Here is a 24,770-nt window from a genome sequence, read left to right as displayed (position 1 = left end):
GAGACTGCCTTGCTAATGCGAGGGAGTAGGCCCGTCGGTAGTATTGCTCTCTGTTGATGAGACGATGACTTGTTCTGCCTCTACTGATACTGCTTTCTCCGCGATGCTCGCCTCATCACGGGTCTCGAGGGATGTCAAAAGATTATCCAGGGTTCCCAATATCCCGTCCAACCTCCCTTCAATGCCATCGGCCACACCATCAGCACTATCCAGACGTGCCAGCATTTCCATCAGGTCTTCTGTTTCGTGACTACCGTCCAATGAGCCGCTTAACAAAAGAGTATTTAAATGAGCGATGTCTGTTTCAAGACTGCTGTCTAGTCTATTAATCGGAGGACCATTGGATCCAGTGTCGGCAGTGTTGTTGTTGGACATGATGATGCAGAACGATCTTTGAGTGACAGAATAGTCAAAGGCTAAACTTAGTCCTGACAAACAAGCACGGCATCTCGGCAAGAACTTTCGTTCCAACGACCTCAATGAACTCACAGACGCAGAGTGTTCAGTTATTGCTCAAATCTTTCCCCCAACGTCCATTCGATCAGAAATCGTTGCATGAACTAGTAGGAAAAGAGGTCGAGAAGTTTCAAGGCAAGTCTTCTGCAGACAACGTCAAAAGTCAATGGGAGTTCCTCCTTAAGAATGAGGTGTTCACCTTAGCAGTACGTGCTTGCTTTCTTGGTTTTCATCGTTCCTGATCAATACTTCTGTAGGCAACTGAGGGTAGTGCATTGAAGTGCGACAGCACCTTGTACTATAATGGTCTTCGCGACAGACTCGACTTGGTGTTGACATTCACTGAACACGGTTTGTGGTCTCTAATCACAGTTTGTATACGAAGCGCTCACTCCATAAAAGATGTTTGCGAGGCAACCTTCCCTTTTACTGTTCTTCAGGATCTACTCGAAACACAGACTATCACGTCTTGCTCACAAATATTCTCTTGGATCGAGTCAAGTGCTTCTCGACTCACCAAGGACATGGTCCCGCAGAAGGGCAAAGCGCTCATACTACTGCGCACTCTCAATGATCTTCTGCGCCGCCTCTCAAAGATGGGCTCTACGACGATATTTTGTGGTCGTATATTGACCTTTCTGAGTGGCGTTTTCCCTCTGGGTGAAAGAAGTGGTGTCAATTTGCGAGGAGAGTATGGGCCTATGTGGGAAGGTGTCAAGGACGTTGAGAAAAAGGACGAATATGTGGAGGCAGGCAGGGGACTTGAAGACAGCCAAAAAATGGAGGTAGACGCTGGAAAGAAGGAATCTGCAGATTCCAAAGATAAGGACGGTAGGTTAGAACTCTGTCGTGATGTTCTGTGCCTCATGTCATTCTCAGGTTTCTACACTATGTTCTGGTCCCTGCAACTGCCTTTCTCCCGACCCCCATTGTTTGCTTTTCCCAATACATTCGGAGAATTTAAGGATGCTGTGGACAAGGTTCTACCTGTCATCAAGGAGGCGACCACGAAGGAGCGCGCCATGATGGGCAATAGAGGCACCAGTGGTACAAGCAACAACCTAAAACGCAAGCGAGAACCAGAGTTGGGTGAAACGAGCAATAATAGCGAATACTTCTTCGCAAAGTTCTTGACAAGTCCAGACCTTCTTAATCTAGAGGTATTTATCCGCTTTCTTAAACATGCAGATCACTGAAGTTTCGTAGATTGCGGATACCCATTTTCGTCGACAAGTTCTGTTCCAACTCCTTATCCTCCTTCATCATCTGTTATCATTCACTAAAGTCGCAAAGGCTGTGTGGTCCACGCCCAGGAATAGATCTCTCCAAATGGACTTCACACTTGAATCTGCAGATGCGCAGTGGGTTCATGACACCATCACAAAGGTGTCTGCGGAGCTGCGGTCCACCGCTCCAAACGGTCCTACATTTGCCGATACTGTGAATGTTATTCTTGACCGGGAAAAGAACTGGGTGAAGTGGAAGAATGACCTTTGCGCACCTTTTGATAGGGAGCCATGGTCGGCTGAAGTGGGTGGCAGAAAGGTAGGGATGGAAGAGGCCACGAGGGAAGCTCGGTCGAATAGAAAGAAGGCTCCTGAGTCGTGGAAGTGGAACCTAGGATCTGAGTCGCTGACTGAGATATGGGAGATGGGGTACAGGGATCTGTCTGACCTGCAGAATCCCTTCCAGTTAAGGATTTCACATCTATTCAATGACCTCATACTGACTGACCGGGCAGGCCGGGTGATGTTAAGGATTTCGTGAAGAAAGTCAAGCAAGAAGATGCTCGCATTGACATGCGCAGAAAGCAGCTTGTGAAGAATGCCGAACGCTTGGCTCAAGCGCGAGCCAAGGCAGCTGCTCTACAAGAGTCCAGTGCACGGCAAGAGACACCAGCTCCCGCATCGACACCAGCAGAACCATCCAAAGTGGAGCTGCCAGCAGCTTCGTTCTCTGCTTTGCTATCGACACCCAGTATCTCCAGCTCGCCCTTGCATCCATCCCTACCCCCAAAACCTGGCTCATCCCCAGTAAAGTCATTCCTAGAAGCGGGCGCATCAAGTCCTGCTCGTCCCCCAATCACTCTCGCACCGCCATCCTCAACGATAGCAGCACCCACACCAACTCCTCCAGCTGCGGCCTCAGTCTCAGAAACTCCCTCCATCGCTGTTCCACCACCTGCCTCTTCTCTTACTGATGACCAGATAGCTCGATATGAAGAGGTACAAAATGCAGTTATTCTTCCATGATCTCACTGACAAGCTTGAACAGAACAGACAACGCTGGTCATGGCTTGCATTGCGTACAGCACGAGATCAATATCTGCAGCATTTTGGCAAGATCGGTACGGGAGATGTTGTTTTACTTGCCAATGAGATAGAAATAGAGAAGGAACGAGAAAAGAATCAGAAGACGCAGAAGGCCGAAGAGATGGTATCTTCTCTGTCGACCACGCAAGGGCACGAGGACCGCAAAGCCGGCAAGGCAGGTGATGCCACGGGGACTGCAGGGATTCCATTGGATGCTGAAGGAGATGTAAAGATGGAAGATCGGTGATGGGCTAGAAGACAATTCGAAATTTCGGAATTCGCTTCGTAGTACGAATTGGGAGGATGCATGCAAGGCTTAAATATAATTGTACTATTTCGCTGTCAAGAATTTTCTTAGTACCTACTATTTTTCCCTGTCGTATTTAGCCCATGATGCAATTAGAAAAGTCTAACAGTGCTTGCCGAGGCGCGGCCGTGATCATGCGTCTCAGAGCCAAACTTCGGGATGAATTCACATTGCAAGTCGGTTGCCAACATTCCGTAAATTCTGCTTTCTTCAACCTTCGACGATGTCCACATCCACCGGTTTGCGAGTGCGTACTTTCAACGCATATCTCATATTTCGGGTAGGCTCATATTCTGTCGTTACAGCGTGTCCTGGTGACTGGTGGAGCTGGCTACATTGGTAATTATCTTGGGGCACAACTTGTTCAGCTTGCGTTTTGAGCGAAGTTTTATCGATTATCCAGGCTCACATGTCATCTACGCTCTACAGCAGACAAGAAGATACAAAGTTATCTCTGCCGACAACTACCACAACTCATTCCCTGGGTCGCTCACTCGTGTAGCCCAAATTGCGCAAGACACACTTCCCGAAAACCCATCGGAGGCAGACAAGGAGAGCACAGAAATTGATGTATTTCAGTGCGACTTGACCAGCCCGGAGCAAATAAAGGGCATCTTTGAACGCTATGGCAAGGGTGGAATATGGGGTGTTGTTCACATTGCTGTCAGTACTGGTTTTTTTCACGCAAGTTGGATTGTTCCGAATAAAAAATTTCAGGCGTACAAAGCGGTCGGCGAGTCTGTTGAGATTCCCTTGACATACTATGCGAACAACGTTGCTGCTACGGTGTCATTGCTGCAGACCATGTCAGACTTCGACTGCACTCGCATTGTCTATTCATCTTCTGCTACAGTCTACGGAACACCCCCTGTGATCCCAATTCCTGAAACGACGCGTCTTAAAGCAGACAGCCCTTACGGCAAGACAAAAGTCATGTCTGAGATGGTTATCGACGATTTGTGCCACGGTAAGCGTCCCTTGCTGTACCTGAGATCCCACTAACACCCCTTCAACAGCTGAACCGAATAGATGGCGTGCCATCTCACTTCGCTACTTCAAGTGATACATTCTTCTTGTCTACTGGCATATACTGATACTGACTTGCATACAGTCCTGCAGGTGCGCATCCCTCGGGATTGATAGGCGAGGACCCCCGCGGTCGCCCGGGGAACTTGTTGCCTTTGCTAGCACATATGGCTATTGGGCGTGTAGACGCTGCCACTTTGCAAGTGTTTGGAAATGATTACCCCACTCCGTGAGTTTATTTAATACCATTTCTTAACGTTCAGTGTTCATGTAGGATTGTAGGGATGGTACCTGCGTCCGAGACTACCTCCACGTGCTTGATTTGGCTTCCGGACACTTACTCGCTCTTGACGCACTTGCGCCTGAATCTGCTATCTTTGATAACTGCCCTGATGATGCGCGCTACAAAGCTTACAATTTAGGGAAAGGAAAGGGTATGAGTGTCCTCCAGATTGTCGAGGCGATGCGCAAGGCTACAGGATTCGATTTCAAATATGAGGTCATTGGGAGACGGCAAGTTCATTTCTCGTTTATAGTAATCATCCCTTATTTACAAAGTCTGAACAGCCGCGGCGATGTTCCTGATCTTACTGCGGATCCTGCGCTGGCTGAAAGGGAGCTGGGCTTCAAGGCGCCGCAGCCTCTCGAGGTTATGTGCCGAGATTTATGGAACTGGCAGTCGATGAACCCTCAAGGATATACCCAACAATAATTTAGTGGTACAAGAGTCTATCTACACACTTCTAATCACGGATATATAGAAGATCAAGAGCGAACTTATTAGGATACCTGTCGTTGTAGTTTACCTGATAATCAGCTGTTGCATGGGATATTGAAGCGCTGTACATCATTCAACACTGACAACCTGGTTCGTTCCTTCACCATTCTTTCCCTATATTTCACCGCTTCATCCATATCCATGAGTCCGTCCACTTCATCAAGCACTTTATCAACGAGCTCCACTGCAAAGATTCCACGAGTCCCCTTCTCGAGACCTAATCTTGTCCACGTCTTTTGTTGGGGTGGGACTCTCTGCGTGGATGCCAGCGGCACAATACTTGGATCAACCAAGTACAGCCCGATGATGCGCTGGTGGCCTTCCTTTGACGGATCGGCCAATGAGAATGGTGTGATATGATATTGATAAATATTAGGAAACGCGATGCATAGTCCTTCGCGAATTGGGACAGCGCCAATATACTGATGACAAGGTTTTCTTGCCTGTAAACCCCAAGTCTTCATTGTTACGTCCTGGTATCCTTTCTTGGGAAACGCGGGCGGTGTTTTGACAGCCATGCGAAATTCAATCGAGTTGTGAGTAATATTCTCCTAAAAATGGTTGAGGTGTTGCATAACAAATCAAGAGATGAGTCATACACTTGATGAATTATAAAGCACACAGGCGACGATACGTTCGTTCTTCATGCCCTCCACGCGCCATTGAGAGCCCTGAAATGCAGGGCCGCCTGGTTTCTAAACGAACTCGATTTTAGAGAATGGCAACCGTGCGAAAAGCGAACCATACAATGCAGATATCATAAACGTCATGTATGACTTGGAGAGTCTTCCCCCTGAGTTGCACAATACTTCCGCGTTCTTCAAGCCCACCTGGGTAACCAGTGATCGGGACGTCAGGCACAATCGACCGGCGCATGATCCACTGCCGCTTCTTACTCTCAAACGCAGACCAATCCACGGAGTCGTGCGAGAAATCTGGAGGCTCCGGTTCTTCCCACTCTGCCGACGAAGGTCCCTGTATTCGCACTCTGGTCGGGTTGTCTACATGCAAGTCCGTGAGGACGTGCTCGAACATGGGAACACATTTCGAGAGCAACTCCTCGAAGTGGCAATAGAGTGCAGAGTAGCAAGGGTGGAGGTTGTTTATGTACGAGAGAGCCTTTGCTGTGCCGTCCTGAGATATGATAAAGTCGCAAGGCAAACATGCAAATTTTTGGGAGAGAAAATCTGTGCCGGTCGCGTCTGTAACGTCGGATACTAGCTCAGGACGAAGAAACTCTTCCATGGCTGAGTCGTAAGCAAGCGTCCGACCATAAACGAGAGGGTACAGGTATGGGTCTATAATGCGACGCGTTAGTTCGTCTCCCTCGCGACGTGCCAGTTTGTCTGGAAGGGTGTTCAGAAAGCGAGAGAGTTGACAATTGAGGCTTGCGCGCGTTGAGTTGTCAAGTATTGCTTGAGACTCCCAAATGCGCTCAAAGCAGGAAACCTGACTGTTAGCATGTGAGTATGCCAGTGCCTATTGTTGATATCCAGAAAAGAGGGCCTGCCAATTATTCTCGACGTCGCGAAGGCTTGCATAGCCCTGCAACTCCTCTAGAACATATTCAACCTACCCCAAAACGAAACTGCATTATTAACTCTTCAAAAAATTCAAGCAGGTTTGCCAACCTGATTAGGAGTCAGCCAGACTTTGAGGTTGTGGTCTGGTGCTTGTACAGCCATAGGCTCGCCGAGGGCTTCGGCAGCCCACCGAGCGCGAGCTTCCGGACGTTTAAATAGATTCCACCAGTCATCTCGACGCCGTATACATCTAGATAGCTCTGACATAGCCAAGTCTACCACCTGTGTGCGACTGAGGACCTATTTGAGAATGAGTTAAATCTGCTCACTGTTCTGGCGGGATCGACTTCCTGCAGAACCCGTGCGTCGTTGGTAAAAGAGTGAGGCCCAAAAGGCTCACGATCATACTTAGTCCCTCTGATCATTCGATGACTGCGGTCTAGACAGACCAAGGATAGAACTCTCACTGCGCCGCAATTCACCCAGTATTAATATTAGTACTCTCAGCCTTTCAGGCAAGTACTCTCCCAGGGGGATTGAAATAGCGGCATAGCCAGGGACAAAGTCTGGGCCAAAGTAAGTCTGGCCCATCGGCACCTCCAAGCGGAGTATGAAAGCTGATATTGTTTCTCGCGCACTGTCTGCAACAGCGCCGAGGACTTACTTCCATGGACGTTTGGGAACCTTTTTGTTGCTATGCGGCAACACAATGAACTCGCCGATATGTCATATATCGATCTCGCGATGCGTTAGCCTCCTCACCATCCAACTTCAGCCGCACATTGTCAGCATCGTGGCTGCCTTGATATATCCCCCCCTCAATAACGGGCAGGCAAGGAGATGTAGGCAGAGTTGAGGCGGACCACGAACATGTAGTATTCCAACGAGATGTTAGGCAGCGGCGGGCGTGTTGGTAGGATTGATTCAATTTGATTGGTATGACCGTTCGGAACGTCGAACAGGATTTAAACTCCGTTGGGAGTGCCGTTGGTTGCCATACTTTAGCCCAGACGTTGTCCCAGACCGGCCAACTAGTCTCTAACATTCTGTCTCCCAGACTTCCCAGTCTAATCCTGAGACACAGGGGCCCATAGAGCCCCACCGTGTCTTATTACATGACAATCTACTTCAACTACTTTGTTTTTACATACTCTTGTCCTAAAACAGTGCATTACATAATGCTGAAATGAGCAGTCACAACGAACCACGAACACAACGAAAGCCACATCCTCCTCACATCAGATAAATTTCGTGATGGTGAGTAACCGCAGGTTACTATGTTCAACCACGATCTTGTCTCATATTGCTTCCCACCCAGTCATCTGGCTGGGAAATTCGCATGTCCAACTCGAAGGGCATACCATACTACTTCAACGCTGCCACCAAGCAATCAAGCTGGGATGCCCCCTCAGAACTATCGGATGATCAGATCAAGTCTCTTCCCGGTTCACAGTACCTGAGCGGCGGTAGCAGTGGAGGGGCTGGGACAATCACGGCGAGCCATTTGTTGGTGAAGCACAAAGACAGTCGGCGACCATCGAGTTGGAAGGAGGTGTGCCTACATCTGCCTTCCAAAAAGGGACCCATGTTGACATTGTATACTCCTAGACGAATATTACGCGCTCTAAGGAAGAGGCTACTGACATTCTCCGAGGATATCAGGCCCAGGTTGGCAACTCGCGGGAGAAGTTCGAAGAACTGGCGAGTATTCATTCCGATTGTTCGTCGCATTCCCAGAAGGGAAACCTCGGGCCCTTCTCGAAGGGTCAGATGCAGAAGCCGTTTGAAGACGCTGCATTTGGTCTGCAGGTCGGAGAGTTCAGTGACATCATCAGCACGGACAGTGGTGTGCACATCATTTTGAGAACGGCATAGCACGATTGAATGAGCAGTGGGGAAGTTTATGCAGACGAAGGTGTTGTACGTCCATCAGATTGTAGCACTGAGCATGATAATACGTTGCGACTGTGTCACTGTGTCGCCGACTCTGATTTTTGAAATCTCAAGCTTCAGGTCTAGGGCTGAGCTGAAAGCAGGGATCAAATATATATGGCATGGTGCCAGCACACCAGTCTACTGCCACATCATTTTTAAGAAGAGACGTCCGTAATTTGGTTATATTATGAAGCTCTGAGAATCTCCGCGTTGGCGCTGCATGACGCGGTGGCATAGGAGCAAGTTGGCCGCAAGTGTACTTCGTTCATTACCGTGACGGTGATAATCTTACCTTGATCAACTTGGATGGTATCGTCCCGACTCCCGAGGCGTTCCGTGGCTCGGCAGTACTAGTATCATGTGTCCTGAGATGGCAATGATTAATGACTTCCTGTAAGAATGACTCGGTTCTGCCTTCATCAAATGGGACCTTGTGAGACAGCCCTCTGAGAGTTTTCCCACTTATTCCCACCAGTACTTTCATTGCGCGCACCAGCGAAAACATCCGAGTCTTTGGCCAGGTTTGCTGTTTAATTACCACATTGTTTCCCATCTCCCGATACAACTTTCACCCGAATTCCTGGCCAATTGAACATCGCAGAGCCTCGCAGGACCAGCAGTGTGGCGTAACGAGGACAACAGCCTTCAAGCTTCAAGAGCCAACTCCATAAACGAAAATGACACAGATGGTGGACTTGCCAACAATTTGGGAACACGGTCGTGCCACGTTGCAAACCTTGTGGATTTCGATCATCTTTCTCCTTGCGCCCTTTGCCTATCTAGTTCTATCGCAGAGATCAAAATCAAAATCAGTAGGTGCGCCATGTTCCTGAGTGCTTTAGCATATTTTTGGAAGGTTGTTGGGACGCCACTCGATACCTTCAGTCGCTTGAATTAATATCTAATCTGTTCATTAGCTAGTGGTCGATCAGACAAGGGAGAAGCCGGATCTGCTGCCCCAGATCACTCGAAGTTCGATACGTCAAATATACGTGTAACAAAGATTCTCATTCACCCCATCAAGGTGTGTGACGCTGATTTCCGCTTTGTTAGCTGTGTTGATTTTGTAGAGCTGTAAGGGCACTTCTGTTCCAGAGGCAAATTACACTCTTCACGGATTGGATGTCAGTGCATTAAATATGTTTCTGATAATCAATTTTTGACTGTGCTGTAGAATGATCGTAGATGGTGCATAATAAAGACACATAATAATGCAGTCGTGACTGCCCGAGATGTGGCTAAGGTACGTCCTATGCCGTCAGTGGCACTGTAGACACCGTCATAATTCGGTACAGATGGTTCTTATACATCCTCGTATCATTCCGGCCTCATCTTCAGAGGCTGGCCGGCTCGAGGTGTCTTTCCCAAAGGAGTCGGGCTGTGAGGCCTTCTCCGTACCATTAAACCCCACCGAGGAACAACTTCAGGATTGGGAAAAGTGAGTACAGCTATGTGTCAGTGCGGCCCGATGTCTAACCATGTGTTTACTAGTCTCAATATATCATTGTGGGGCAAGGATGACATCGAGGGGTACGTATGCCAGACCAACATAGGAAGGTCACCCTCAGAGATACTTTCGGAATATATGGGGATGCCAGTACACTTGGCTGTGAGGGGCTCACGCCGGCGGAACTGTCCGCCGACTCTACGGTTTCCCAACCTAGATGCACCCTCATATTTTCAGGATGGGTACCCTTTATTGATAGTGTCCGAGGAAAGTGTCGCGGCCGCGCAGGAGCAGATCAGAGGGATGGTGGGCCTGCAGGGCATAGAGGAAAGGTGGTCTAGCGACACTTTACAGGTAGAAAGGTAAACCCATCTTTTTTGGTCCAAGCTCGTGCAACTTCGGATTGTTGCTCATCTTCTTTTCGCTTGCAGGTTCCGCCCCAACATAGTGATTAAAGGAGCCGGCGCACCTTTCTTCGAGGATATACTCACCGAATTCACTATCGATTCCCATCACGAACCTGTCGAAGGGGCATCGTCAATCGTTCGGCTTGTGCGTAAATGCACTCGTTGCGTGGTACGAATATGCTATTCCCTTTCAAAAATGGTTGCTGATTATTTATCACTTTCGCAGCTGCCAAATGTACATCCCGAGACCGGTGTACGTGACAAGGCCGTGCCATTAAAAGTTTTGATGAAGCATAGAAGAGGCCTGGATCCCGAGCGGCCTAGGTTACCCTGTATGGGGTGCAATGGAGTTTTCACCGCGAATGGCGTGGTGAAGGTCGGTGATTGGATCCACGTATGTGAGACGGGATTCGTTTGACTTGAGCCATCTTTGAAGGTGTTGTCGTGTTTCATTTTTAATCAACTCTTGCGTATTACCACATAGTCTGGCTTCAACGCCAAATAGAGATCCTGATTTGATTTATGGTAGACATTATGAAATGCCTGCGATAGTTCCTTATGCTACTCTTGGTAGCGCATGATGCACCAATGGTTGCCTATTCGACAGGGTCTGATGAGCAGGCGTGAGATAGTAAAGCGTCAAACAGCATGAACAGACCAATGAGAACACTGATGGAGAAGATTCATAGTTTTTGATCAGCGCTACGAGTTTCAGGCAATGATAAGAGCAGTACAGAGCCTGAAGGAGGTGATTTAACAAAGTCCCGGGCGGCGAGGCACACGGGCACGGATGGACATGTCATGGATTGCAATGATTGGGTTACGTACATGGTACCTTTGCTCATTTTGGAAACCAAGCCATGGGGCCCGTCGGCATGCCACACCGGTAGACCAACTTAGATAACATGAAATCCGTGCATGCCTGATGCGCAGCCATTAGTGGAGCTGGTGAGCGCTGGTTGCAATATGCTGCAGCACATGTCAGCTGAGCCTCTGCAGTGCCTTGGTCTACCACGCGAGAAATTACCTTTTATAGAACCGGAGCAAGGGGGCCGGGTCGCTTGTGGTGGAAATCCATGTCAGTAACTTGTTTGATGCTACTCATAACGAGCTTTCTCTGCCGTACCAATCTTCCCTCAATTCCGAATTTGAACCGCCATCTTCTTCTATCACAGAGCTCGTTACCCGAGCTCTGAACTATGGCTATAGGGAAATGGAATCCTTTTGGTCAACCTGTGTTACAAACCACTAGCGACCATCCAGTCCCGCAACCGTTGCCAATCCCTTGCGCCGATGGAAAGCAGTTTGGTCTAGAGAATGTATGTCATCTAACTACTCCATCTCCACAAATGATCTTCATTTCCATTATTCCCGTAGTTTGGCAACACCTGGTACGACTTACTTCGTTCCCACACTCCAACCGCCCGCTGATGACTTAAAAGTTATGCCAACTCTGTTCTACAGGCTCTATATTTTTGCAGTCCCTTTCGAGATCTCGTAATTCAGCATGCAGATCCGTGCATCGCTATCCAAGCAGCTCTATCCTCGCAGTTCGCTCCCACTGCCGCTCCCGCTTCCCCCGCAGCCGCCGCTCGTTCGAAACAAACAGAGCGCCAGTCTGTACAAGAATCTCCCCCAAAAACCGGTATCGTAAACCCTCCAACACCACCGATCCCCTCATCACCACGGACCTTGGTGTCTGCACTTCGCTCCTTGTACATTCACATCTCGCAGAACCCAGCTGACAAAGGCACCGTTGCCCCCCGAGCATTCATAGACAAACTCAAAGAATTAAATGAGGCGTTTAGAAATACAATGCACCAGGATGCGCACGAATTCTTAAACTACCTCCTCAACAAGATTGTTGAGGAAATAGAAGAAGAGAAGAAGTTCCTGCCGGTTCCTCTCGACGATTGTATGTGGAAAAATCAGAATTTATAACACTCGTCTTTTCCACTGACACCCCAAATGTTGCTCTATTTTCTAGCGGATCATTCAGTCAAATCATCATCTACAACCTCGCAACCGTTGGTAATGACAGCAAGCACGTCGAGCTCAGGCAATCCGTCGACGGGGTCTACATTTATTCACCAGATATTCGAAGGTACACTGACTAGCGAAACTCGATGTTTAACATGCGAGAATGTGCGTTGTCGTGATTCGTACCGCCGCGCTTACTGATCGCGCACAGGTATCTTCACGTGACGAATCGTTTTTGGACCTCTCCATAGATATCGAACAGAACTCGAGCGTGACAGCATGTCTTCGACAATTCAGCGCTAGTGAAATGCTCTGCCAGCGAAACAAGTTTTTCTGCGACGGATGTTGCGACCTCCAGGAAGCGGAAAAGAGGTATTTATCGGTTGTTCATCTAGATTTAATACTGAGGCCCACGTCAGGATGAAGATAAAGCGACTGCCCAATGTTCTCGCTCTACATCTCAAGCGCTTCAAGTATCAAGAAGATGTACAAAAGTACATCAAGCTGGCTTATCGCGTTGCATTTCCCTTCGAGCTCCGCTTGTTCAACACTGTTGATGATGCTGAGAACCCTGATCGACTGTATGAACTCTTCGCCATAGTAGTTCACATCGGAAAGTACGTCCCTTGTTGCGTGTGACGCTCGTTGTCTGTAATCGCCGCTGACACGCTTTTCTTCCCTCGTTTGTCCCTTGGTAAATATAGCGGGCCAAACCATGGTCACTATGTCAGCATCATCAAGACGTTGGGTTCCTGGCTTGTATTTGACGATGAAACGGTGGAGTCGATCAAAGAATCCGACATACCCAAGTACTTCGGCGAATCCAATTCGGGTTCCGCCTATGTGCTCTACTACCAAGCTGTGGATCTAGACCTTGTCGCTCTTGATTTGTGTCCGACAAGTCCACATGTTCCTGAGGAACATTTACATCAACGACTCCCTACAGATTCTCCTGCATCGCTTTCAGAACCTATACCATTGCCTCCCGGGTTGTCTGCAGAACCTGCAGAGGCAGAAAATGCTGAGACTGCGCCTATACTACCCCCACCATCTTTACCCATGAATATTCCCGTTTCTCCTACTGAGAGACCATTGCGGAAAATCCCCTCGGAATTTATGAAACCTAGCCCTCCCCCAGTACCTCCGTATCATGCAACAGTCGGTCGTGGCTCGTCACTGAAGCCATCCTCGCCCGCTCGTAATGGCATACTCAAACATGTCCCCTCACTAAAGATTGGTTTAGACAAGCGTGACACGGCTGCAAAATCCACTGCTCCCTTCCCCAGGTCCGAGCCATCAGATCCGCTGCCACCTGTTCTGCCTGACCCTGCTCTACGGAGTCCGAATGGCAAGGAAAAGGAAACAGAGAAGAAGAGCACCTACTGGTTCCGAAGGAAAAGCCTTAGATCGGGAGGGAAAGCACGTCCAACCTCGGAAGCTGAGCCAAATAATATGCCATTGCCTCCTGTCGTGCCCTTGGATACGTCGTCATCTCCATCGAGGTTCCACACTACTGGGTTGACATCGAGGCATTCCAAGGATAATGATTCTGGACATCTGTCGGAGTCGGCAGGTCTTGATCGTCCTGTAGCGCCTTTTATGGTTCATCGCCGCCCTTCGTCTGCTTCCGGCCCTGTTCGGGCATCATCGCATAGTACGAGCAGTCGACGAGATGCTTCGAGCTCGCCTTCCATCTCAGCCACTACATCATATTCTTCACACACTACAAGCACTTCGTCATCGACATCTCCTGACCATCACCCACACACCACTCGCCCCTTGCCAATGATACCTACTCCTCTGCAAAACTCAAGTATAGCACAATCCCCTCCTTCAGTTTATCCTCGAGGCCACTCATCTGAGTACACACGACCGCACAAACGGCCAACGGCGTCACCTCATGACTTGGAGCCACCAAGATCACCTAAATCCCCAGCTCGGCCGACGACTGCAGGTGCTACGCTTGGTTCACGCTCCTCTACAACTATACTTCGGGACCATAATCTTCCTCCATTGCCAGGTGCTGTAGGTGGTCTACCCAACGGGACATTGCCCATGACACTACCTCGTTCGGACAAGGGCGAGACGCAGGCGAAAAGTAAGCTGTACGAGGAAGGTGCGACGGGCTTGCCTAAACGGCCAAAGTCAACACGTGCATCTACCGCCCTGGAGGCAGTTTCACCATCTAGCGCTTCCACTAATACCACTAGTGCTATGAAGCGGGCGAGTCGGAAGTTGAGCTTCACCGCATCATTCCAGTTTGGCCGCAAGGATAAGCAGCGCTAGAAGGAAAGAGCATGAATGAGTGTCCCGGTCCGGTAATTCGATCACCTACTCCTCTTCTCCCTCGTCCAGAGCCTGACGCACGCTAGAATTGTATTATATGGTAAAGATGTGTTTACCTATATCTTGTTTAATGATCTTGATTACCATTTTCTTGCTTGAGCAGTTGCCTCATGGAAAGGTTTCAGTCATCTATTCTAATTACAATCGCATACAGTTTTTATTCCGCAAAGTGGAGAGTTCCTCTATTGCGCTTATCCTACTGTCCCATCATAGCTCGTACATCTCTACCTCGTTGCGTCTGTATCCATTTTATGTTGTACATTAGAATAATGACCAGATACAAACAAATGAAGTTATCGCGGACTGGGTATACTAGTATACAATCTGTCAATTTTACGATGCAAGAAGTAATGAGCATAGTTCATGCGATCGAGTCCAAAGTGTCCATTGGGTGGCGTGATTCACAAATCGAGCATGCGCTCATCCTCCAAAGGGATTGGATGACGCTGCCCACTTATCGCTACAAAATAACTTTTAAGTGTATGACCAATTTAGCACCCGAATTTCAACTCACTTTCCAATGGCGTTTGTGCCATATCAAGTATGTGCAGCATCGTCTCGTGTGGCTTGGAATAAAAGATACGCCCAGTGCCCTCGTCCCAGGCTATCGCTGTCACACCATCACGAATATGATCGAGGATATATGAAGGCAGATTAAACTGTCCCAGCATATTCTCGCGGTGCTTGGGAACATTTCGGAGAATATTTTGCAGCGTTTCGCGCCGCATAATACTATAGGCATCATCGCCTCGTTTTGATAGAAGATGGCCGGAGAAGTTGCGGACCGAAAGCGTGTCTGATCGATTATCGCGTGGAATGGAGTAGAATAAAGAGCGCAGACACCCTGGGATGACGAATGTTCTGCATACTGTTCTAGATTCGTCATTTTTGAAGGATAGGCGGTGCATCATGTTGGACCTCAGGTTCGTGATAGCGTAATGTGGTTTTCCTGTAGATCTAAACGCCTCGGGCGCGCTCTCTCGTGGGGTTGGCGAAATGATCATGTGGCAGATACGACCCCCGCTTTCATTCCTGTAGAAGATATTGATAGGAGGCGGCAAGAAATTTCGACCTTGGTCATTGGGCACATGTGGGTCACTTATTTGAAAATCTTCAATATCTTTCCCGTGAAAGGAGGCAATTGAAAGCGGGTTAAACTCTCCTGCTTCTGTATCCCCAGGGTCTGGCGTGGGAAACATGGCGACAGTGAACATAACATCAGGAATGATAGGTGGACCACCAGGCGAGGGATTGGATGGTGCTAATCGGGGACGATTCGTGGAGCGCACGACGAGAATTTGCCCTTGTAAAGGCAATAACCGGAAGTTACAAATAGGTTGCTCCTTTGAGAACTTTAGAGTAATCTTCACGGCAAAAAAAGCACTATACCTGTTGTGAAAGCGTGATTTCGCGCGCGCATTTAAAAGTAGATATGGCACCATCAAAAGTTAGTTCCTTCATTACAATGGTTTCGGGCATCCTGGCGACTACCATGTTCGGAACGCCATCGACTTCGCCAAGATCAACATTTCGAAGCTCTGAATCGCTGCGAAGGTGTCCGAGGAAGCGAAATGGCGGGGGTTGTGATGCAGCAAAGTCGAAAAACTCTTGAGAGCCAGGCACGAGGATAGGATTTCCTAACGCATCTAGTGCATCAAGGGATATCTGTAAACACGTCGCGACGTATTCCAGCGGCATTGGAGCGTCGATTTGACACCGTGGGTTGTTCAGGTACGGATTGTATATGGAGGGATCAATACTGAGCCGACAGTCAGTGTTGGAAGGTACACTCGGAGGCACAATCAGTTTCTACCTGTTAGGACTTTGATGACTTTTCAACGTCTTCCTGCGAATATATCCGATAACAATGCTTGGCGTGCCTTCCACGTTCATGTACTTGGCACATATATTATACGCTTTCCCTCGGACAGGTGTTTCTGCTAGAGGAACAATGCCACAGATACGGTGATCAAGAACATATACAACCAAGCTGTAGTGAGTTTTGGCAAGATTGCATGCAGAAGCGACAAGGTATTTTCCGCCGGGAAGTACGACCATTGATAATATGTGCCTATGTGCCTGCACAGGGAGATAGGAGGTGGCAGGCGGATTTGGCAGGATCCAGTTCTTGTGGACCGTAATCGCGCGAATGACTAATCGTTCAGCCTCAAACGAGGTCAAGAAATTAGGAGAATAATGCTGCGAAGGCGGTAACGCTGGTACATTGGGTCCAATCCTCCGCAGAAACCGTTTCCATATTATACCATGGTGTGTAAGGTTGTAGAACAGTCTGTTGACCTGAAACGAGTCTAGTGACAGCAGGTAGATGCAAGGTAGACGTTACCATTCGTAGGCACAGGATATCTTCCACCATCAGGTATTCGAATATATGATCGACCAATATGTCGTCAGAAAGCATACTCAAACTTGGAAGACCATTGAAATCTTGGTGGACTCGCACACCCCACGTTCCTGTTCCTGTTCTGCTTCGTTCATTGGCGCAAGAGTGAGACCAAGAGAAGGCCGGAGAGATGAGACGAGAAATCAGAGAGAACTGGCCATACATGATTGGGAAAATAAACAGAACGCCTTGGGGTGCCACGAGTGATATTTACTAGTCTATTGGTCTTGTTTTCATGGTCGCGAGACTCTCAACGGAGATGTTGGCTGTTGTATTAGAAATTATGGCCATGGCGACGGCTCAATTGAAATACAAGGGTTAGATTGCAGCTGCAGAAAGTGCAGACTCGAAGAGGTCGCGGTAAAAATTACGCGAACTACAACACTTTCCTAAAACAACTTGTCCACAGTGACACGTGACCCACAGTACTTAATGGTTATGTGCATTGTGAGCGTAGATGGCCAAATATAAAAAATTCAAATTCAAATGGTTTAGACCACCAAAGTGATTTCATACCGTATTTGCTTCTGTTTAGCAGGACCAAAGTGTGACACTGTGACACTGGTTCACCATTTCACATCCTCGACGATCTCTGCAGCAACGTCTATGCAGCTGCGAGAACGTGTTATCGTCTGGCATCATGAAATGCACGTACCTATTGATGGAATTGTGGTCCTTCATTCGGTGACAACAGCTTGAAGAATCCAGAACATGGCGGTTCGTAGCGTGTCACATATCACATGTTTGTACTGAAAACATGACCAAACATATCAGTAGTGTAGTTTGATTGTCTAAACCATTATGCAAACGACTGTAGCTTCGCTTCTTGAACAGTTCTGTGTAGGTCTGGCCGAGTAATGTGCAAACGCAAGGCGAATAACCCTTAAGCTTGAAAGCTTGAACTCTGAACGTTAACGAAAAGCTCGGAGCCTATCGGAATTCGGATGCTAACTAAACCCAAAACAGTTTTCCTTTCTCCTCCATTGACATCTATTGACATACACGCGCACCAAATTTTGCTGCATCCACAACGACTGTTCAGAATCTATTCTGATGGGTGTTCATACCTCTGTCATCATATCCACAATCATTACAAAGTTCATGCGAGTATTGCCCCGTAGAGACCCCTTCAAAATGACGCAGAAGATTTTCGACACGCAGCGCGCCACCGCAAGCTGTATACTAAGGCTCACCGGTACTGGCGAAGAACGGCAAGGTCACGAAAATCAAGTGATAAATGATTCTTACCCATGGTTGAAACATCAGTAATGAAAACCCTTCGAAGTGGGACCGAAAATGATCATGACCGCAATATTACCTGGTCGACGTTCGGCCGCACTTTGAAAGTCTACACCAATGCGTTTGGTGTACATCGCAAATTTCAAAAAATACCTCCTTGTTTTCAGGTATTACATTCTGCCCACCAAGACCACGCATTTTGTAACCAGTTATTCCCTGCACATACTGTCGCTCCATCTGATCCACTTCCGGACTCAGGCTGCACCAGGACATGCGGGTGTCACTTCTGCGCTGTGTCTCGAGCCGCAACGGTGCAAAAGAATGCCAGAGGCGACTGTTAAACGATGAAGGAGTCTGAGTTCCCTTGCCATCACCATATCCTTCCGGACCAGAAAGATGTTCCTTGCGATTGGTATTGTCTTGTTACTTTTCATACAGGCACTAAAGAGCGATCAGTTGTAGGCTCTCAGTAAGGTGGCAAATACACATTTGCGTCAATCGACCAATGTTTTGCAAGACTTCAACTTTTGTAGTTTCGAAAACAGGAAAGTACAATTACGGTCAACTCTGTGTCTTGATGAGAGGAGTCACGTTCTGCCACAATCTATGACAGGATATTGCGATGTAATCAGGAAACCAAATATCAGTGTGAGTACTCATAAGGAAAATTAATGAGAATATTCTTATCCATGTCGCTTCGTGGTTGAGTCCTCTCGAATCAGATGCTGGTGAACTGTCTCTAAATCATGCGTTTACAAGGTGATACGAATGGTGTACCATCAATTTTTGCATCATGCATTGCACCTTGCATAGGTTCGTTCTGTTGTTGACCAGTTCGCCGAGTAAGCTACCTCTCCCAAAGCATCGACATGATTCATGGACATCTGGTCGATCTCATCACTCATGCAAATTATCCTCTTATCTACGATTATTCCACTATTCGCAGTGCCAGAAACATAGGCTGTGGTGCTTTGATCGGATTGTCGGCCCCAGGAGGGCACAAACTCCACAGCGCATCCACAACCCGCTTCTCGTCTTTGCTTTGCGGACTTACAGCAGAAATGAACAACTCAAGCGTGGATGCAAAGCTGAGTGCGTCGGTCCAAAGGACCATAATCCCATTTAGTAAATTATGGTGGTCCACAGGAAATGTTCTCTGAAAGGAAGGCCCCTGCAGTGGAAACATACCTCGAGGACACCTTCAAAGCGGCTCTGGGTGAGCATATAAATATTGCTTCGGTGGCCTCCATCCTCTATCCCTAACCCACTGCACCTACTGCCACTGCGAACGCGTACACATCCACTTCACATTTGAATCGACTATCTGCTGGCCCAGGTACGTGTATCTCCAGCTTCAACACCTACGCTTCCTAATTATATATAACCTCTAGATGACCCAATACACCCCCCACGTCTTCTCATCGAACGGTTCCGATTCTTCCAATGTAACCCAATACATGCCAAACACCAGCGTGTATATGGGTCAATTTCCCTGGCCCCAGCCTGCATGCATTCCTAATTCAGGTGTCTACTACCCGTACGGTATGCCAGCTAACGGGGCGCATAGCGTCCCTCCCCCATACGTGCCTGTCGCACCTTCGCCTGGTGCGGGTGTTGGAGTGGCGCATCACGTGTCTCAAGCGGCACAAAACAGTTACCAACCCCCTGTACTAGCCAATGTCTCGTATGCCACTCATGTTGGTCCATACCCACCACTGACTGCTGCTGCTCCCTCACAAGACCTATCCGCGCCACCCCTGTACCACCAACCCTTCCCATCGATTTCTTTTTCAGGAGGCACAAACCCTTACGCTGCACCCATACCGCACCAAGGATACTTCCACCAGCATCACGGGCCTGGACTTGCGACGGGCTTTGTTTCCTCGTCTCTCCCTCAAGCACCAAGTTTTTCGGTCAGTCAAAAATGCATTGCGGAAGACCTAGACCGCCACATCAAACAAAGCAAAATAGTCCCCGGCGGGATGAAGAACGACCCGTTATTTGTAAGTTTTCTTTTCATCTTGTGAGGTCGGATTCTCAAACATCGGGACAGACGCCTGTGTTAGATGAACTTGGTCAGCCCAAAGGGACATTCGTGTGTTCTAGGGACGGCATGATACTCAATCCTGAGAGCTATCTGAGGCACATCAGGACAAAAAAGCACCTAGGCTTCAAACTAGAGAAATTTAAATGCCATCATTGCTCCAAAACGTGAGTTTTTCAACTTTTAAAATCAACGCGTCTCATAATTAATATCGTTGTGATTAGGTATACGAGACGCGATGCTTACAAGAGACATTTCGTCAATGGCAAGTGCGAGCAGTCGACAGCCGTGGACGCTTCTTCAGAATACTCAACTAGTGAGAACTCCACGAGTTCTGCTTCTGCTGCGCCTGTGACACCTACCATGGCGTTCACGTGTTCTTACCCATACCCCATGCTCGCCACGTCGATGTCCCAGAATATGCAGATTGCACCCCCAGCAACTTATATTACGCAGTCGTGTGGAACGCCCACTGTCGTGGATCCTGTTCTTTGCCTCTCTCAATCATCACGGACTAGCATGATCGCAGAACCCGAAGAAGAAGAAGATGACGACGACGACGACGACGACGCTGAGTTTTGGGAGGGTAATGAGATAAAGGACATCTAGGAGACGTAGCTATATTTATACTCTGCTGCTGAATATTTTCTTGTTGTATTATCTGTTGTCATTCATCCATGTTCTACCAACTACACACTTCCATTATATTCTTCGTTCATTCATACAATCGTGATCGCTATTATCCTTATCATTATTGTTATCATCATCATAGTGATTTGATGATTCATTGGTCGTAATACACACATTCCTTGCATACACGCACTGACTGCAAGATCTAACGAGTGGGTAGGTGGGATGGGCCGCTTTGTGGCATATATCTCTGAGTCCGTAGCACAGGACTTGAACTCGACAAGCATGAAGATTCAACATACTGTCATTTTACCCGATTTGCACAAAGCTGTGGCGCAAGAAGTGATACGAGCTCGTATCTTATAATATTGGAGGTTGGTTCGTTTCATGACTCGATGTTCGGCCTGGATCCATCGAAAGTGGCTCGAATTCGGCCGTGGGTTGCATGCGTTCATTTGAAGAGATGTGAACACTTGAGACAATGTTGGAGCAGGTGCTCCACGGGGGTTGAAAGGCTCTGGAGTTTGAATAGTGAGAACTCGTACGAAATGAGGAACGCAGGGGAAATAGCATCCACCCCAACGCCTGCTACTATTCGCAAAGATGTGGCGGCGCGGTTCATGACATGATACGGATAATATCGGAGTTGTGCATGCGGCTGGCACTCGGTGGTGTACAAAATATTCGTCAGCAACTAGAAATGTTATGGACGAACCGGAAAGGGAGAGGTAGGCTCGACGAACTCAGGCACTCGTACTCAGGCCCGGGGTGAATGTAAGTAGGTCAGACTGCCGCACGCGCATAACCGTTATACCAAAAGGTAGAATACTCTTACCGTGAACTTTAAAAGGACATGCTGTACAATGCACAGCCATCATGAAGAAGAGTAAATATATACTTAGGAATGAGACGCGCTCATACCTGTGCCCTTCGTCCTTCCTAGCATCCTGGTAGGACCAAATCCCATGTAAGCATCACGCACGGAGGAACTGACTATTGATTTGAGCAGCAAAGTGCAGCAGCTCTCGAGCGAATGGGCCGCCAAAGTTTAAATTGACCCAACGTCAAGCCTAGCCTTACAGAGCCACGAGAACTCACCGAATATATCCATTAACCGACATACTTGCCAACCTGTGTGGTGAATACAGTTGTGATGGCTTCCAGCTCGGCACAGCTCGGTGCAGCAGAAAACAAATTGACACCGGTCATAACTTTGGAGGGACATGAGTCATGGAAAATTCGCTATCCGGGTGGTGAACATCACCACAAATATATTTCGTACATTTACTATTTCCCCGACGGCAAGCAAATGATCAGCGGATCAGACGATAAGACGATTCGGCGATGGGACTTGCGAGAGGGCAAGGAGATTGAGGAGGCTCGGGAGGTTTACAAAAATAGGATATATGGAGTGAGGGTATCAAAGGATGGTCGATGGATTGTTACTGCTGGCTATAGCCTCGGACTCAAAGTCAGTGAGGTTGAGACGGGGATCGTGAGAACATTTCACATTGGGTGGATCACTTGCTTCGATATCTCCACGGACAGCACCTTGGTAGCGGGTGGGTCATACGATGGGACACGGATATGGAGCTTGGACACAGGCGAACTCGTGGTTGGTCCATTTCAATTTACTAACAAGGGTGATCCTAGCCCAATAGCACTTCGACTCTCGCAAGACTCTCGGAAGCTGGCAGTGTCTCTAAATTCGGGGCATCTTCAGGTGTGGGATGTTGAGGCACAGAAATTGCTTGTACAAAAGTCTAGTCCTGGCACACATTCTGGGTTTGTTTCACCGGTCTTCTGGACAACAAAAGACAAATCCATTGTAGCCGCATTCAGCTTCACGGATGATGCCCTCATCCGGACGATCTATGAGTTGGACGCATCGACGCTCAAGACTGTTGGAGTTCCTTTCAAACACACTGATGGCATCTATGGTCTAGTACTCTCATCTGATTGTATTCTTCTCGCCAGCTCTTCCTACCGCTCCATCAAGCTGTGGGCCTTTGAGTCCCGCCAACTCCTTGCTTCATTCGACGTCTCGGGATCTCCCATGACCGTCGTCCTCTCCCCTGATTCACGCCAACTAGCTCACACGACCTTCGATGACTCCAAAATTTACGTATGTAACATTCCAGCAAATATTCTTGCTAGCATTGGGCTTCAAGAACTGCAGTCTAGTGTATGTACTCCCGGTATACATCCATCATGTATATGCTAATATTCTTACAGAACAGTAAATTTGAGCGTTCACGCCATGCTGGTTTACTTAACGTATGTGGTCCTGCCCTTTCCTTCATCTACACCACACTGTTATTCGTTATAGTCCGATGCAACACCTCGTCCCGCGCGTCGTAAACCGGTGATAATACCTGCCATGTGTCCTATCCCTCGACCTTTGCCTACCAGGGACCCACATGCTCACCTCCGCTTTCTACGCAAACTTTTTTCTTCTTCTCGTACAGATGCGGTTTGCACTGACGAGCCTCCTAATCCCCTGGATGTGTGTTTCTTGTGTCTGTTTGCTTTGCAGTTGAGTTGACGGGTTCCTTACAGTTTCCTGCTACATTCCCCCTACCTCGTGCACTTCCAAAACATGGCGATAATGTGAGTGCGGACCGCCATAATTACATATCAAACTTAGATTCTTTAAGGCTCGACACACGCCAGTACCACGCACCACCCAATCCTCTGCCATCAGTACTTCCTCAAATCTCAAATCCCGCCTACATCGACTATCAACTCATGCATCACCCACTATCGTCGATGTTCCTCTCGCGCCTGGTAGACTGGTACGCGCATCTCGTTTTTCTCGACGTATTCAAAATCTCATGCATTCATGTATAGCGGTACGCTGCAGCGGGTGCTCCCGGCCCTGAAGATGACCTTATACGTGATGAAGACTATGTTCCTCCTCCTAATGCCGGCTCACGCCCAGGGACTGTCAACTCCGGACAGCATGGAAGAAGCCGGTTGTGTTTCTGCTTATAGCTGAATTCGATCGGATATCTTGTTACTCTAATCATTACTCATAGTATGCGTTGTCCTCCCTCACTTATGCTGAATTCTTATGCGAGGAATGTGTTTCTCCTTCTCCTTCCTCTACAGAAGCTATCGGTTTTTGTTTCTGCTTTTAACTGATTCGAACTTGTTCCCCTGGTACCTCTTTGCTGTAATTGTTGCTCGTCGCATGCGTTTTTCTCCCGTCAGTGTGGTCGCTATTTCCCAAAGCGCTTCAGATATCCCAATTGTCCATTGTGTCCATCGCAGGTCACAAAGAGTGTTTTTTACAGCAAGCAACAATGTGAGGACCTCAGACATACTGTCATGTCGATGTATCCAGTTGCAATTAGAAGGGCGTTTGGTTGCGTTTCTGGTTTTGTAGACTAACTCCAAACCTGTCCCCGGGGTATCTCAATTTCACCGCTCTTAGCTCGAGCTAGTGCGATATATATAAGCCGACGGCTCGGTGCCGATTTGTCTACCGTCATCAAGCTTTCAAATCGTTCTCTTCATCGATTTATGCTAACTACAACCTGTGATTTTTATGGATTAGTTGGTATGCGAAATACATCCTGTATAGCAAAAATACGTGGCTTTATTGCCTGGCAACGCAGCTTGCGTCGAGAACAGCATTTATCTCAGGCATATCCACGCCATTATCGATTCTGTACTAGTTACTGCCAAAACATTGCGTTACGACCTTCTCGAACTCCTTCATCACGTCGTCCTCGGCCCATGGTTGCAGCATCTAAACGACCTCCCACTGTAATGCGGAAATGTATCTCGATTGCTTCGCCCCCCTGCTAGTCTGTCTTTGTACAAAAAAAGCTCTTGAAACCGACGGAACTCGGTGGCAACCTGAATAGCATTAGCGTTCGTCCGTCACGCGTCATGTTGCCGTATGCCGCAGCTGGGCGGTGTTCATGAGTTTGC

At 48.1% G+C, this 24,770-nt stretch overlaps 10 protein-coding genes across 10 annotated transcripts; 7 read left to right on the top strand and 3 right to left on the bottom strand.

The window, feature by feature from the left end:
• Positions 1-39: 39 nt before the first annotated feature.
• On the bottom strand, positions 40-315 carry HD556DRAFT_1214583 (uncharacterized protein; the record flags this gene model as incomplete). Its single annotated transcript, XM_041296650.1, has 1 exon — positions 40-315. A coding segment is annotated over one exon (276 nt), but the record flags the coding sequence as incomplete, so codon positions are not given.
• A 112-nt stretch (positions 316-427) lies between these two features.
• On the top strand, positions 428-4,813 carry HD556DRAFT_1519553 (THO complex subunit 1 transcription elongation factor-domain-containing protein; the record flags this gene model as incomplete). Its single annotated transcript, XM_041309134.1, has 13 exons — positions 428-662; positions 714-1,287; positions 1,336-1,616; positions 1,663-2,147; positions 2,198-2,627; positions 2,695-2,892; positions 3,381-3,414; positions 3,479-3,738; positions 3,793-4,042; positions 4,092-4,134; positions 4,187-4,330; positions 4,384-4,614; positions 4,669-4,813. Exons 1-13 carry the CDS (start codon positions 480-482, stop codon positions 4,811-4,813), a joined length of 3,258 nt encoding a protein of 1,085 aa, XP_041160269.1. The 5' UTR covers positions 428-479.
• A 101-nt stretch (positions 4,814-4,914) lies between these two features.
• Positions 4,915-6,669, bottom strand: HD556DRAFT_1432174 (uncharacterized protein; the record flags this gene model as incomplete). Its single annotated transcript, XM_041305091.1, has 5 exons — positions 4,915-5,430; positions 5,479-5,574; positions 5,627-6,332; positions 6,390-6,451; positions 6,511-6,669. 5 exons carry the CDS (start codon positions 6,667-6,669, stop codon positions 4,915-4,917), a joined length of 1,539 nt encoding a protein of 512 aa, XP_041160268.1.
• An 813-nt stretch (positions 6,670-7,482) lies between these two features.
• Positions 7,483-8,689, top strand: HD556DRAFT_458570 (uncharacterized protein). The gene is made up of 4 exons (XM_041310663.1): positions 7,483-7,659; positions 7,721-7,954; positions 8,011-8,322; positions 8,410-8,689. Exons 1-3 carry the CDS (start codon positions 7,657-7,659, stop codon positions 8,275-8,277), a joined length of 504 nt encoding a protein of 167 aa, XP_041160267.1. The 5' UTR covers positions 7,483-7,656; the 3' UTR covers positions 8,278-8,322; positions 8,410-8,689.
• Positions 8,690-9,198: 509 nt separating this feature from the next.
• HD556DRAFT_1372829 (uncharacterized protein) lies at positions 9,199-10,788 on the top strand. Its single transcript, XM_041302998.1, has 6 exons — positions 9,199-9,461; positions 9,512-9,580; positions 9,633-9,775; positions 9,829-10,146; positions 10,216-10,360; positions 10,418-10,788. The coding sequence occupies exons 3-6, from the start codon at positions 9,633-9,635 to the stop codon at positions 10,607-10,609; spliced, it is 798 nt and encodes a 265-aa protein (XP_041160266.1). The 5' UTR covers positions 9,199-9,461; positions 9,512-9,580; the 3' UTR covers positions 10,610-10,788.
• Positions 10,789-11,390: 602 nt separating this feature from the next.
• HD556DRAFT_1443332 (uncharacterized protein) lies at positions 11,391-14,457 on the top strand (the record flags this gene model as incomplete). The annotated part of the gene is made up of 7 exons (XM_041306591.1): positions 11,391-11,510; positions 11,569-11,582; positions 11,634-12,106; positions 12,179-12,336; positions 12,383-12,543; positions 12,591-12,788; positions 12,876-14,457. The coding sequence occupies 7 exons, from the start codon at positions 11,391-11,393 to the stop codon at positions 14,455-14,457; spliced, it is 2,706 nt and encodes a 901-aa protein (XP_041160265.1).
• Positions 14,458-14,918: 461 nt separating this feature from the next.
• Positions 14,919-17,083, bottom strand: HD556DRAFT_1443331 (uncharacterized protein; the record flags this gene model as incomplete). The annotated part of the gene is made up of 5 exons (XM_041306590.1): positions 14,919-14,977; positions 15,032-15,860; positions 15,907-16,276; positions 16,331-16,815; positions 16,862-17,083. 5 exons carry the CDS (start codon positions 17,081-17,083, stop codon positions 14,919-14,921), a joined length of 1,965 nt encoding a protein of 654 aa, XP_041160264.1.
• A 2,322-nt stretch (positions 17,084-19,405) lies between these two features.
• HD556DRAFT_457410 (uncharacterized protein) lies at positions 19,406-21,018 on the top strand. The gene is made up of 4 exons (XM_041310658.1): positions 19,406-19,493; positions 19,549-20,160; positions 20,211-20,368; positions 20,426-21,018. The coding sequence occupies exons 2-4, from the start codon at positions 19,549-19,551 to the stop codon at positions 20,808-20,810; spliced, it is 1,155 nt and encodes a 384-aa protein (XP_041160263.1). The 5' UTR covers positions 19,406-19,493; the 3' UTR covers positions 20,811-21,018.
• Positions 21,019-21,696: 678 nt separating this feature from the next.
• Positions 21,697-23,181, top strand: HD556DRAFT_457539 (WD40-repeat-containing domain protein). The gene is made up of 3 exons (XM_041310660.1): positions 21,697-21,798; positions 21,851-23,108; positions 23,161-23,181. The coding sequence occupies exon 2, from the start codon at positions 21,985-21,987 to the stop codon at positions 23,053-23,055; it is 1,071 nt and encodes a 356-aa protein (XP_041160262.1). The 5' UTR covers positions 21,697-21,798; positions 21,851-21,984; the 3' UTR covers positions 23,056-23,108; positions 23,161-23,181.
• On the top strand, positions 22,924-23,885 carry HD556DRAFT_457553 (uncharacterized protein). Its single transcript, XM_041310661.1, has 5 exons — positions 22,924-23,016; positions 23,067-23,337; positions 23,391-23,441; positions 23,489-23,626; positions 23,682-23,885. The coding sequence occupies exons 2-5, from the start codon at positions 23,212-23,214 to the stop codon at positions 23,823-23,825; spliced, it is 459 nt and encodes a 152-aa protein (XP_041160261.1). The 5' UTR covers positions 22,924-23,016; positions 23,067-23,211; the 3' UTR covers positions 23,826-23,885.
• The last annotated feature ends 885 nt before the right edge of the window (positions 23,886-24,770 follow it).

The sequence above is a fragment of the Suillus plorans genome, assembly GCF_016647745.1.
Source record: "Suillus plorans strain S12 chromosome Unknown HD556scaffold_28, whole genome shotgun sequence".
Lineage (NCBI taxonomy): Eukaryota > Fungi > Basidiomycota > Agaricomycetes > Boletales > Suillaceae > Suillus > Suillus plorans.
Note: the sequence above shows the minus strand (reverse complement) of the source record. Positions and strands in the feature narration are given on the sequence as shown.

Bases quoted from the DNA above. Each gene is read 5' to 3' on its own strand.
- HD556DRAFT_458570 (XM_041310663.1), top strand. The intron at 7,955-8,010 runs GTGTGCCTACAT...GTATACTCCTAG, and splicing joins GACCATCGAGTTGGAAGGAG to ACGAATATTACGCGCTCTAA.
- HD556DRAFT_1372829 (XM_041302998.1), top strand. From the start codon at position 9,633: ATGGTTCTTATACATCCTCGTATCATTCCGGCCTCATCTTCAGAGGCT. The intron at 10,147-10,215 runs GTAAACCCATCT...TTTCGCTTGCAG, and splicing joins GACACTTTACAGGTAGAAAG to GTTCCGCCCCAACATAGTGA. The intron at 10,361-10,417 runs GTACGAATATGC...TCACTTTCGCAG, and splicing joins GTAAATGCACTCGTTGCGTG to CTGCCAAATGTACATCCCGA.
- HD556DRAFT_457410 (XM_041310658.1), top strand. From the start codon at position 19,549: ATGACCCAATACACCCCCCACGTCTTCTCATCGAACGGTTCCGATTCT. The intron at 20,161-20,210 runs GTAAGTTTTCTT...ACATCGGGACAG, and splicing joins TGAAGAACGACCCGTTATTT to ACGCCTGTGTTAGATGAACT. The intron at 20,369-20,425 runs GTGAGTTTTTCA...CGTTGTGATTAG, and splicing joins TGCCATCATTGCTCCAAAAC to GTATACGAGACGCGATGCTT.
- HD556DRAFT_457539 (XM_041310660.1), top strand. From the start codon at position 21,985: ATGGCTTCCAGCTCGGCACAGCTCGGTGCAGCAGAAAACAAATTGACA.
- HD556DRAFT_457553 (XM_041310661.1), top strand. From the start codon at position 23,212: ATGTGTCCTATCCCTCGACCTTTGCCTACCAGGGACCCACATGCTCAC. The intron at 23,338-23,390 runs GTGTGTTTCTTG...GGTTCCTTACAG, and splicing joins AGCCTCCTAATCCCCTGGAT to TTTCCTGCTACATTCCCCCT. The intron at 23,442-23,488 runs GTGAGTGCGGAC...AGATTCTTTAAG, and splicing joins TTCCAAAACATGGCGATAAT to GCTCGACACACGCCAGTACC.